The sequence below is a fragment of the Chinchilla lanigera genome, unplaced genomic scaffold (assembly GCF_000276665.1).
Source record: "Chinchilla lanigera isolate Chin_1 unplaced genomic scaffold, ChiLan1.0 scaffold00043, whole genome shotgun sequence".
Lineage (NCBI taxonomy): Eukaryota > Metazoa > Chordata > Mammalia > Rodentia > Chinchillidae > Chinchilla > Chinchilla lanigera.
Window position 1 is genome coordinate 6,930,743 of NW_004955444.1, and position 13,863 is coordinate 6,944,605.

General features: G+C 44.0%; 1 protein-coding gene across 3 annotated transcripts in view; it reads left to right on the forward strand.

The window, feature by feature from the left end:
• LOC106149348 (chromosome unknown open reading frame, human C8orf89) overlaps window positions 1–13,863 on the forward strand; it is a gene marked incomplete at its 5' end in the record, with an annotated part of 35,920 nt that overhangs the window by 12,111 nt on the left and 9,946 nt on the right. For 2 of the 3 annotated variants that reach the window (XM_013518128.1, XM_013518130.1), the window contains 1 exon segment: window positions 13,291–13,454. In XM_013518128.1, coding sequence (XP_013373582.1) covers window positions 13,328–13,454 — 127 coding nt within the window. 3 annotated transcript variants of the gene reach the window in all.

The following is a 13,863-nucleotide window of genomic DNA, read 5'->3' on the forward strand; positions in this document are numbered from 1 at the left end:
GAGATATAGCCTTCTTCCCTCACCTAACTAAATGTTATAAAAAAAAAAAAAAAAAAAAAAAAAACCACCAAAAAACAACAAAACGTGCCAAATTTTCACCATAGATGTTAGTCCCTGGATACTGCTGCTTATCCCACAGTGTAGCAGGAGGACATTCTACTGGCCTCTCACAAAGTGATTATAAAATCCAGTGTTAAACTGATGCGGTGGCACACGCATGTGGTCCCAGCACTCAGGAGGCTGAAGTAGGAGGATCTCAAGTCTAAATCCAGGCTGGGCAATTTAGCAGCTTAATGAGATCCTGTCTCAAAAAAATTTTTTTTCTGTCTTATGTAGAAATAATGTAAGGGGATACATGCTGGTGACAGCCTGACAGACAACCTATGCCTAGTTTAAAATCTCTGCTTCAGAGTCGAGTGTGATGGTGCATGCCTATAATGGCAGCACTTGGCAGGCTGAGGCAGGAGGATTGACACAAATTGGAGGCCAGCCTTGGCTACATGGTGAGGCCCTGTGTCAAACAAAGCGAAATGAATCTCTGGTTCGGGTTCAGGTTTGATGGCAAATACAGGCCTAAAAAAGTGCTTAAGTGACTGGTTTGCCCAGCTTTGTGGCAGTCAGGACCCTGCCCTACTTTAGCCTTGATTTCCCTTTGGCGTATAACGGTTGGTCTTCACTTACAGAAGCACTTCCTCTTCTTTTGGGTAAAGGAAGTCCAGTTCGTGGTCACATCCAAAGAGCTTCAAGGACGCAGAGAGGGCAAAGGGCATGCCAGTCAGAGCGACTAATCCAGTAGTCTTGCCCGCCTCAATCCTAGTTTTGCAGTCACTAGCAACGAGGACCTCACAGGTGGCCAAAGGGTGCCTTGGCTGGAGAGCACTTCAACAGGAAGAACAGAAGACACCTTCCTTCTCGGTGATGTTTTTCAAAAAAATGGAAAGCACAGGCTCAGCTTCCATCACCCCTTTAAAATTCATTCTCAGAAACAGACTCTTGATCCCCAGACCCTAGAAGAGCACTGAGTGACCTTCTTCTGCACCTGCATGCGGACCACCTACCCTCTGGGAGATAGTAAAATACGGCTCCCCGAGGGAAGTATAAATTATAACACTTCTTCAACTTGATTTAGTTCATTATAAAAAGACAGTAAGACCAGACAGTGCCCTCAAAAACCTTGAAACGGTCACCTGGGTCTTCTATAAGACAGATCGAGAAGAAGCTAGGGAAAGAGATAACAGAGAAGAAAACAAGGGAAAGCCCTGGGGGCCGCCCTTCAGGGAACCTGCCTGCCACCCCGGCTCCCAGGACGCTCAGATGACTTCTTACAATTGTAGAGCCGGGGTATTTTCATAGAAAAATAAAGGATGTATTGTCTGTTGTTCCCAGAACAATGGGAAGCCACCCAAGCCCTGTCCTGTGTGTCAGAAAGATCACTGGAAATCAGAAGTTCCCTGGAGACAAAGGTCCTCCTAGAGGTCCAGAGCTCGGGATGAAAGGGCCTTGGGGCACCCCTCGGGGCTCCCTGCGCCTGGAGCATCATCTTCACCTGAGAGCCCCAGTTTGCTTTAACTATTAAAGGGGACATTGTTGACCTTCTCGTTACTAGAGCCAGAATTCCAGTTCTCCTTTCCAGTCCTGACCACCTGTCTGCTGTGAGTACCACTATTAAAGCAGTATCAGGGCTGGGCGTGGTGGCACACACCTGTAATCCCAGCACTTGGGAGGCAGAGGCAAGAGGATTGCTTCAAATTCAAGGCCAGCCTGCACTACATAGTGAGACCCTATCTCAAAACAAAACCAAAAAGACCCCCAGAAGTATCAGAAGTCAGGCATACTGGTGCATGCGTGGAATTCCAGAATAAAGAGAATAAAGAGGTATCAGGAAGACCAATGACCCAGAGACACTTTTCCTGACCCCTTAACTACAGCTGGGGTAAATTTTTCTTTAACATGCCCTTCTGATAACGCTTAAGAGCCCTACCAACTTACTGGGGAAAGACATCTAGCCCGGTTAAACACCACCACACTGATGCCTCCAGGACAGCTACTCTGCCTGGTAAAAACAAAAGTTAACCCCGAGGTGTGGGCAACCCAGGGAAAGATAAGACAGACAGTGCTGCCCTGGTACAAATTCATCTCAAAGATCTCAACTCCTTTCTCTACCAAAAACAATACCCTCTAAAGCCTGAGACTAAAATGGGACCACAGTCTCAAGTCAGAAGGCCTTCTCAGACCCTGTAATAGTCTCTGAGACACCCTCCTCTTGGACATACTAAGGCCTAGTGAGGCATAGAGGCTAGTTCAAGGCTTCTGATTGGTAAGAAAGTCGTACTACTACGTGTGGTGGTCTCTAATCCTTATACTTTATTTTTTCAGATTCCAAGAGATGCTAAATGGTTTACATTCTTAGACTTGAACACGCATTCTTTTATACTCCCCTCCACCCAATTCCTCCTTGGTTTTAAAGACTTTTCTGGTCAGTCTACACAACTGATATGGACAGTTTTACCCCAGGGGTTCAGACATAGCCCCATTTGTTTAGAGAGGCCCTAATTAGAGACCTGTCTTTCTTTGAGTATCCGCAGGCTGAGGTCATCCAATATGTAGAAGATAATCCATCTCTGCTCTCCCTCAAAAAATTCCAGTCAAGACACTCAGGCCCTATTAAGTTTTCTGACAACATAAATTATAAGGTGTCTCAATCTAGAGCTCAACTTTGCTGCCCTTCTGGAAGATGCTGAGCCTGGTCCTATCCAAAAATACCTAGAGATTGGGAGAACAACACAGTAAGCCTACTTCTGCCTTTCTACTCCCTAAAACTTTAAAGACAATTAAGGGAATTTAAAAAAAAAATCACTAATCACTGGTTTCAGTCACGTATAGAGCCCCAGATACAGAAAAATACTTCCCCTCTACTAGTAGAGACACAAAATTAAAAACAAGCTACTGTATTTTTTGAAACCTGTCAAGACACTCCTGTACCTTATATAACCTCACCCACGGAGACAAAATTAGAAGAGGGCCTCAGCCTCGACTCTCCAATTAAAAAATGTCCCGCAGGACAGAACTGTCAGCCTACAGGACAGGTTGTCTCGACTTGCTAAGCCTTCTCGTTGTTTCTCTGACCTTTGTGGGGACCAGCCTATGAGTTCGTCCCCAACCGAGAGGCGAACGAGGATGAAAAACAAAAAGAGCTTCGAATGCGGGGACCAAGGGGCTCCCGCCTCTCCTAGGCAAAGAACCCGAGCCCTCGGCTCACCTGGCTTTTATTCACTTAGACGCGGGGCGCTAGCAGTTAAAGTAGCGCAAGATTCATCTGCCTCCGACCTGCTGTAGCATTCGCCCAGGTAATCAAGCGGCTCTCCGCTGTGCTGACTTCCCCTGCCCCGAGCGGTGGCCAGCCGCCCAAGGAGCGCAGCGCGGTGCTTCCCTGCGCTCACGGAGGAGGTCAGGTGGGCCTCGATCCTCACGTCTGTTCTCCTGCAGACCTTAATGACACGAGACCCATACTGGGTTCCTTAGACTCTCCGTCAGTTAGGTCTCCTTCCAGCATACCTGACACTGTGATGAAGACAACGGGAGACCTCACTGGGAACGCTGAAAAAAGGGTCATAGGAACCAAGAATACCTCAACTTCTGTCTGGTGGGAGAAAAATCATAGCTATTCAAGAACAGAGACAAGATCCTACGAAAACTAAGTGACAGCAATAATCATACCTGAGGTTATGTCTTCCAACCGTTGGCCTTACCCTCAGTGAGACAAGGCATTACCCGATCTCTGAGTTTTCTCTTTTCACTCTTACCACCCCAGCGTTACGTATCAGTCCCCTTACCGTTGCGATGTTGAAGACCCCCTCTCTGGACATAGATGGCTGGTCTTCTGGAGCCACACTTTCCTCCACAGGACCTTGGTGATCCTGGGGTCCCAGCAGCTCTCCCACCGGCTTGGGCTTACCATCCAGCTTAGGTTTGCCTGGCTACAGGACAAAGCCCCCAGTACCCCCTCGCAGACGCTGACCTCTGTGTCCTCTCAGAGGCTCGGCTCCTAGCTGGGAAGATGCGCTGCTGCCGTCTGACACCCGACGCTCACCCGATCCCTCTTCCCAGTGTCTAGATTCAGTTTGGATTCATCTCTGATCTGCGCTCCTTCCTAAAACTGTCTCTCACCCAGTGTATGTTCAGGACCTCCCTCTCTAAATCCCCTTGGGGTGGGCCTGGGCCCGTGGTGGTGAACCTGCAGCATACATGTTATTTTTCTTGTAAGACAAAAGATATTAATGTGTGAGTTGCTTTCGCTAAACTAAAACCCCAGTATTCGGGTTTATTTGCAGTGTGGGCACTTTGCGATGCGTAAGTGGGTTTGGGGGTTGCAGTTTGGGCGCTCCTCTTTCAAAGGTGCATCACCACTGGGCTAGACCTTTCATACCTATATGTAAATATTTTTTTTCTCATGCATGCAATTTTTTTGGCCTAGTTTGTTTTCTTTTTAAAAAATTTTTTTTTGTCTTTTTGAGACAAGGTCTTGCTGTGCAGTTTAGGCTGGTCTTGAGCTCACTTTGTAGCCCAGGCTGGTCTCAAACTCTCAATGATCCTCCTGCCTCAGCCTCCCAAGTGCCGGCCCCCGAGACACTGTAGGTGTATATACTGATAACACTCATCATAGCGAATTTGTGCCCTCTTGTTTTCCCCATTCCCTTTCCCTCCCCTCAACACCTCGTCCCCTCCTTGTTTACAGAGCTTTGTTTCCATTTTATCCTTCTTTTCTCATTATTTCTTTCTTTTCCTTTTCTTCCTTTCTCCTCCCCCTCCCTAGTTGCCCTTTCCTTTTTAACAGTTTCTTCCTATTTCACAATATCTGTTATTCATTTTGGTTCTTTTTAAAATCAGATTTTATTGGTAATTGTAGATATACATAATGATCACATCCATCATAGAGAATCTGTGCCTGGATGTGATCTAACTTGTTTTTTGCCCATTCTCCTACCAGAGTTTGTGATACAGAACATGAAGGAGTGGACAAATGAAAATGAAAAGGAGCAGGAGTGTTGGGGAAATGTCCTGTTGTCTGGGACTGTGGCGCGGTGAGGGACTGTCCCCTCGCAGAAGCCAGCAGCACGGGGCTGAGACATCTAGCGTGGAGTGAGGAGGGATCCTAGATGACCCATGCCTTTTGGCTGAACAGTGATTGAATACATTTAACTCCCCACTTCTGAAATCCCATTGAAACCGTGAGGAAGGCATTTTAAAAGTTAAAATAGCATCAATTCATAAGGATTTAGAGGATAATAGAGATAAATTGTAATCAGAATGGCACTGGACTTCTCAGAGTAATATCAGAAGCATATAGACAATGGAACAATCAAAAATTTTGGGAAAATAATTTCTAAACATAAATTCTCTTCCTTCCCGTCTGTTATGGTTTGTGCTTAGATGTCTCCCCCAAAGCCTCATGCGATCATTGGACGGGATTTTTTAGAGATGGCTGGATCTAGAGTGTATGATGCTGGAATTGATTCATGGTGCAATGCTAGGAGCAAGGGCGCAAGGATTAAGGGTGTGAGTGCCGCCTGCCCTGAGTAGCCTGGATATGATATGAGGGACGGAAAGGTCACGCCTTGCTTGATTTTGCCTACCGCTTGCTGTGCACTGTCTCTCCTCTGTGATGCCCCTCTGCCGTGCCTCCCCGCCTTGGAGCCAGCCAGCTATGAGCTGAAACCCTTGCAAATTGTGTGCTAAATAAACCTTTCCTCCTTTAACTGGGTGTCAGGTACTTTGTCTCAGTAGGGAGAAAAGTAACTAAGACACTGTCCTAAATTTTCAAGTGTGAGAGTAAAACATAAACAATTTGTAGGCATATGTGTTCTCAAAAAATTTTTACTTACCATTTACCCTTTCTTAAAATAAAGGAATAAACCGAAACAAAAAACCTTATACATAATCTTTAGAAATTAATGCAGCATAGGGGCTGGGGGTTTAGCTCAGCGGCACAGCACCTGCCTGGCAAGCGCAAAGTAGTGAGTTCGATTCCCAATACCAGAAAAAAAACAAAAAAGAAAAACAGAAATTAATGCAGCATGATATTGGGGCTGGAGATTTAGCTCAGCGGCACAGTGCCTGCCTGGCGAGTGCAAGGTCATGAGTTCAATCCTGGGTACCGGAAAAAAACCAAAAAAAAAAAAAAAAAAAAAAAAAAAAAAAAGTGTATCAAGGGCCTAGGTGCAAACTCTAGTATTATAATATCTTGGCTTTATCTTTATGAGGGTAGAAGAAAGGATTTCATTCATACAGAAAAAAAATCAAAAAAAAAAAAGAAAAAAATCGACTCCTTTGACTATCTCAAAATTTTTAACCAGGTGTGGTGGCCCACGCCTGTAATCCCAGAACTGGGAGGCTGAGGCAGGAGGATTGTTGTAAGTTCAAGACCAGCCTGGGCTACAGAGTGAGCTCAAGGCCAGCCTCAACTGCAGAGCGAGACTGTCTCAAAAAAACAAAAACAACATCAAAAACAAAATTTTAAAAATTTCTGGTTGAACAAAAGACACTATAAATAAGATACGATAAAGTAATGACAGGAAAAAGCAATTGAAATATGCAAAACAGGTAAAGAAGTAGTGTTCAGAAGAATTACAAATCAAGAAGAATGAAAAAATACCCTGTACAAAAATAGGCAAGACATAGAAATACGCAGTTCACAGAAGAAGAAATCAAAGTGACCAAGAAACACTTTTTCATGGAAATATAAATACAGCGAGATACTATTTTACATGCACAGATTAGCAAAAATTAAAGTGGCTTATTATAAGTGTACATAAGAATGTGGGTAAATAGAAACTCTCACAGGAGTGCAGGTCCATATAACCACGTAGTCAGTATGAACTGAAATTAGCACATAGTGCACTATCTAGTACTAATATGTGAAGTTCAAAATCTGTGTACCTTGGGACCCAGCAAATCTACTTGTAGGAATACCGCCCTGGAGAAATACACATATACAAAGGTGCTGATTTTCAAGTTGTTTGCAACACTGGAAAATTGGAAACAGTTTGTGACCAACTGTAGGAAAATTCCCGCTTACATACTCTTGTAATTTGTATGATATGGACAGCAGTTAAAATGAACAAACTATATTAAGGGTATGAATATGATTCAGTTTCAGATGAGTGAAAAATAGTGGTAGTACTGTAAAAAGATGAATCACACACTTCCAGTTGAGGTCAAACAAGGTGATACTTTCTTACACCAGCTCTCAGATTGTAAGCAAGTGTCCTTTTTACTGTCTAGTTAGTACCATGTTTTTCACATTTTTATGCTTTTTGTTGCTGATTTTGCTATGTAAAATGAGGCTAGCCAGGTGTGGTAGCACATGCTTGTGATCCCAGCACTCTTGGGATGCTGAAGCAGGAGGATCGTAAATTTAAACCCAGCCAGGCGTGGTGGCACATGCCTGTAATCCCAGCACTCGGGAGGCTGAGGCAGGATTGTTGAGAGGTCAAGGCCAGCCTGGGCTACAAAGTGAGCTCAAGACCAGCCTGAACTGTAGAGCAAGACCCTGTCTCAAAAAGACAAAAAAAAACCAAGACAAACCCCAAGTTTAAGCCCAGCTACCTTGGCAACTTTGCAAAGCCCTGTCTCAAAAAGGCTGGAGATGTAGACCGGTGCAAAAGCCCTGAGTTCAAACCCCAGTACAAAGAAAAGAAGAGGGGGAGGGGAGGGGGTAGGGAGGAGGGGAAGGGAAGTGCCGAGGTGCTGTCTAGTGCTCCGAAGTGCAAGTGTGACTGCCCTGTGGAAAAAATCGCTGCGCTAGCTAAGTTTCTTTTGGGCGCCGATTATAATGTTGGCAAACGTCAATGTTTTGGTCTTTGCTTTTTGTTTTGAGCTAGGGTCTTGCTATGTAGTTCAGGTCAGGTTGGCCTTGAACTCACTATGTAGCCCAGGCTGGCTTCGAACTCCTTCAGTTCTCCTGCCTCAGCCTCCCTGAGTGCTGAGATCACAGGCCTGTACCACCACACCCGGCAGAGATCAATGTTAACGAAGCAACAATATAAGAAGTGAAGGGTCTTCAAACAGAAACACGTACAACAAAGTTACATATTGATGAGTTGCTGAAAATGATTGACCAGAGCCTTGTAGGATCCTGACCTTGTATTTATCCTTAGGTTCAAGGTTCAGTATTTGCTAACTCAGTATTTATTGCTCAGTAAAGAAAATTGATTTCACTGTGCTTTGTAAATGTTGTTCATTTAGTCGCTTACGTATTGTCCAACTCCTCTAATTAATTCTTCAGAATGGAGAGCTTGCCTGGTTTGGTTCTCTATTACATCCTCAGCGTTGATATTGATACAGGAGAGAAAAACTCCCAACCTGAACGATATCTGGGACGAGTTTGTGTTCTCTAAAATCGAAGAATGAATTTTAGGAACAACGGGGGTTAAGAGCAGAATATATCTATTGAGGGAAAGAAAGCTTCTGTCCGAGAGAGACAGAAGGGGGACCGAGTGGGTTGCCCAGGAAACCTGTCTTTTCCAGGGATTTTATAGAGCAACATCACGAGGTGAGGCATGTCCAGGGTGTGGGTAAAATGGGAAATCACAGGTGGGCATGAGGTGGAACAAAACCATGGTCAGCCGATCAGAACTGTTCAGGTAAAGTTGAGTAAATCAGGATCAAATGGTGAAGTGAGTCAGGTAGCAAACGGACGGAACAGGAGCTTTTCCCATAGGGGTGGGGTCCGTGACTCTTGAAGGTGATCACTACCTATTTAGAATACCAATCCCTGGTGTCCATCCTTAGGGAGGTCTGTGGGTGTGTTTGTTTAATCTTTTGTTTTGCGGCTGGCCCACAGGAAGTACGTCTCCATTTGCAAGGTATCTTGTCTTCCATACTGGCTTCTTGGAGGGCCTGGCCCTGTCTGACTGTCTATAATATCTCTATCTAACCAGCTGCCTACAACAATATGACTGACATTCAATTAATTTTTGTTACATGAGTGACTTGAAGGATGAATAATGAATAAGTGAACAGTTACCTAACCTTTTTTCTAGTTCTAAACTAGGTGGAAAGAAGAAAAGCTTGCACGCGGCTGTAACCTTAGCATGTGGGAAGCTGAGGCAGGAGGAGCCTGGGCTACTTACTGCACTGAGTAGGCCAGCACAGATTACATGTTGAGACCTTTTCTCAAAAAACTCCAAAAATGGGGGGGGGGAGTAAAATTAAAGAAGAAAAGCTTCATTTAAAAATATTTGCTTGCTGGATTTCAGGTATGCGTCACCCTGTGTAGCTCTATCTTGTGATCACCCTGATAAAATTCGGTTTTAAGAGACTTTTCTCTTCACCTGTTAGGGTAAAATGCCTCCAGAATTGCCGTGCACAGTAGCAGGTGCCTCATCTATCCTGCAAGAGGGCCTTTTCAAAGGGGAGGGGGCGACTTTGAGGCTGAAGGTTTTGTAATCATCTCCACTTCTACAAATAAAGAAGAGAAAGAGTCCTCTAACGGACTCTAGAGTGAGATTATAGGCATACTCTGAGCGCTTGTCCACTGGAATTTCTCTGTATATCAGTTTGGTTTTGTTGCCCTTATGGTTGTCTTGGTTTTTTTTTTTTTTTGGTTTTTCTCTGGTACCAGGAACCGAACTCACGACCTTGTGCTTGCCAGGCAGGCGCTTTTGCCGCTGAGCTAAATCCCCAGCCCCTGTCTTGGTTTTTTCAAGTCTTTAAGAACAAATCTTAAACTGGGTATGTTGGTGCATGCCTGTAATCCCAGCACTCAGGAGGCTGAGGCAGGAGGATCACCGTGAGAGTTTGAGGCCAGCCTGGGCTACATAGCCAGACCCTTTCGAAAAAAAGAAAAAAAGAAAAGACCAGTTTGTGTTCTCTAAAATCTAAAAGCACGTGCCACTCCTCTGTCTTTGTTGGTTTTCCGAAGGAGCCTCAGCTCCACAAATAAGATGGTGGCAGCATTAAAGAGGAAACCGCTGAGACTTGCCTCAGGGAAGGAAGCCTTGCAGAACCAACATAGTCACAATAGCTGTACTACACTTCCGGAACTGATACCCAAATTTAACACAACCCCAACCAGAACACCAGCAGCGCCACCGCAGATCTAGAGGAAATGACCCTGAAATTCAGACGGAACCAGAAGAGACGCAGAGCAGCAAAAGCAATCCCAGGTGACAAAAGCAAAGCAGGAGGCACCACAAGCCCAGATCTGAGGTTCTAGTACAAAGCTAGTGTGATAAAAACAGCACGGTACTGATACAAAACAGACGTAAGAATCTACGGAAGGGAGGAGGGGAAGCGGAAACAGCTCCAGACCCGTTCAGCTATTTGATCTTTGACAAAGGGGCCAAAAAAGTACCCTGGAGGGACGACAGCCTCTTTACTGCATAGTGGTGGGAAAACTTGATATCCACATACAGAAGACTAGGTCTAGGCCTGCACGCCTCACCAGGTACCAAACCACAATCAAAATGGATCAAAGACATAAATGTTAAAGCAGAAGCACTTGATCCGCTGGAAGATGAAACAGGTAAAACTCTTGAAGGCACAGGCCAGGACTCTTTGAACAGAGCCCCCTTCCATGGCACAAGAGATGATACTGAGAACTAACAAACAGGATTAGATCAAAATTTAAAACTGTGCACATCAAAGGAAACAACCAACAGAGTGAAGAGACAACCCACAGAATGGGAAGAGCATGTTGCCAACTGTTCCTTGGACAGAAGACTAACACCTACAATATACTAGAAAGAACTCGAAAAGATTAGACGCCCACAAATAAATGGCCAATAAAACAAGAGCAACCAAAATGAACAGACACTTCTCAGAAGTAGTACAGATGGCCACTAAATGCCTCGGAAGGAAGGCATTTAGTGCATTAAATGCATGAGAAAATGTTTGATGTTGCTGGCTATTAGAGAAATGCAAAATAAAACAACTCTGAGCTATCACCTGACTCTAGAAAGCATGGTTATCATCAAGAAATCCAGTAATAACGAATGCTGATGAGGCTCTGGGGGGAAAAGAATACTTCTGCACTGGTGGGCATGTAAACTAGTGCAGTCACTATGGAGATGCTTCGGAAAACTGCAAGCAGCTGGGCGTGGTGGTGCACATCTGTAATCCCAGCACACGGGAGGCTGAGGCAGGACGATCACTGCAAATTCAAGGCCAGCCTAATTACAGAGTGAGAGCCTGTCTCAAGAAACAAAAAACAAAAACGAAATAAAAAAAAAAAACAGAGATTCCCTGTGACCTAGCTGTTCCCCTCCTAAGTATCTTCCCAAAAGAGTTAAAGTCACTGATGTGTACATACCCATGTTTATAACCACACAATTTATGATAGCTAAATCCTGGAAGCAATCTAGATGTTCGTCAACAGATGAATGGATAAAGAAAATGTGGGATTTATGAAGTACTACTCTGCCATAAAAAAGGACAAATTTGAGGCGTTTATAGGTAAATGGATGCACCTGGAGGACCATAATGTTAAGTGCACATACGAAGCTAAAATATCACATGGGTTCTTTTACATGAAACACCTAAGACATAAACAAAGAGCAAAACAAAAGATAGAGAATGGGAAAGAGGAAGATTTCTTTCAAATGGGACGGGAGCAAGAGCCGGAGGGAGGAAGAGGGAGGGACGAGAGTGGAGAGGAAAAGGAATGAAAACGTTGGAAACAGAGCCTGTGTAAGTGGGGGAGTTGGGTCAGGGAGGGCTGAGGGGCGGGGGACGCAAACAAGAATTAAGATGTGTTGTGTACATGCGTCACCTGCCCTCGACGAGTGTAATCATGTACGACAACCGTGCTAATAAAAAAGAATAATCATTAAAAAATTAACAAGGCAGAAGCCTGGGCCAGGGTCACGAACCCTGCCCGCTAGGATTAAAAGACATCCCAGCTCTTCCTCTCTGCAAGCTGCCTGCTCCAGCATTTTTTTTTTTTTTTATGCGGTACAGGGAATCAAACTCACAACCTTGCAATTGCCAGGCATGCACTCTGCCACTGATCTAAATCCCAAACCTTGCTTGTGTTCTTCCTCTGGAAAGCCTCTAGCGCCCAAGTGCGGGGTAGGGTCTCTCCTGCGGGCTCCCTAGCGCTGGTTTGCTTTGTGTTTTTCTCCAGCACAGACCTCACTTAACTGTACTACCCGTTTCTTCAGCCGCGTTTCCGTTACTGGACGCAGGCACTGCTTGTTTAGCACGACACTCCAGTGCCCACGCGTTCTGGGTTCAGACTGCCCTCAGCAAATAATTTGTTCTGTACAAGCGAATGAGCATAGCAGGACCTGACCACCCCTGACCCTTTTGTTGTGAAGACTGCAGCAACTGGATAGAAAGCAGCCGGCAGGGGTTCGCAGGGGTTTAATAAGTCGTGACTGCGGTGTTGTTGTTTGCTGTTCCCGCTGGACCCCTGAGGGTAGGGGCGGCTTCTGCTCCTAGCAATGTTTTGCATGTAACAGACGCTTAATATATATGGTCAGATTGAATATATTTAATGTGTGAAGTAAGTAGGACACGTGATTAATTATTCTTCTGGGTCTGTATTTAGAATAAAAATAATGGCTATTTTGAGAACGCTCGTTTTCCATACAGCATGGAATTTGCCTTTTTGTTAATGCGTAAATGCATTTTATAATAGTGTTTCTGAGAGCATTGTATCGTCTTGCAAATGATAGCCTGCTGGATTTTACATTTGTTTGTATTACCAAATATCTGTAACTTGGAATCTGAAGTAATTCACGAAAATATTACAGTATTTACAATTTAAAAATCCTGGCTACACATTTTTACTTTATTCTTTTTTGTATTTAAAAAAAAAAGAAGGAAAACCTATTAACAAACAGACATCCATTTACAAAATAGCATAAGAGCAATACAAACAGAACAGAGTTACAGAAAGTTGTAGGAAATTAACCATGGTTGCTGTATTACTTATTGATATCTTCAGAGTGGCTTCTCAAGAAAACAAATAGAGACAAGCAAGGTGGATCAAACAAGCAATCATTAACTGTTCCTTTCTGTGGAGCAATAGAAGACAGTAGTACAACTATGTTAGCTACCCTGTGTGTACATACTTACGTAATTCCCCCTTCTTTCCCTTCTCTTTTCCCACACTATTTTTAATTTATTTGTAAAAGCCTCTTGTTTTAAAATGCTAAGACTGTGTATTTACATGTTATAAGTAAGTCTAAGTTAAAATTTAATCTGTGTGATGAAAAGCGAATGGGAAGAGATATTTACAAGCAATGTCTTGTTTTCTTTGTGTTTTGTGTCCTCGATCTGATACAGACTGTCATTTCCACCAGCACTGCTGAAAGAAGAGAAAATGTCAGTGCTAGCCCCCGAGATGAAGACTGAGACTTCTAGGATCACCAGAAGCTCCCTGGAGGGTGGTTTTCTTTTTGAGAATAGTTGGAGGAAAGGAGTTTCAGAAACACAAAAATTAAGGAAAGGTAATTTCATTTTTACTGTTATTTCCTTTAAGATAATATAGAAAGAGTGTTTTGATTTTACATTTTTTTTAAAAGTAGCCAGGAGACATCTTAACATTTCTATGACATTTATGTGAGGGTCATATATAAAGTTTCTGGAAAAGAAAACTGGAAGCAAATTAAGATTAATAAAATTCAGTGAATGATAGAAACAAATGTTGAAGAATGACTTCTTGGGGCTGGGGCTGTAGGTAGCTCACCTGTCTCTGGATTTTACCCCCAGCATCTCAAAAAAAGACACTTCTTTTCAGTTGGGTGTGGTGGTACACACCTGTAATCCCAGCACTTGGGAGGCTGAGGCGGGAGGATCACTGCAAATTTGAGGCCAGCCTGGGCTACATACTGACACCCCTCAAAAACCAAAAAAAAA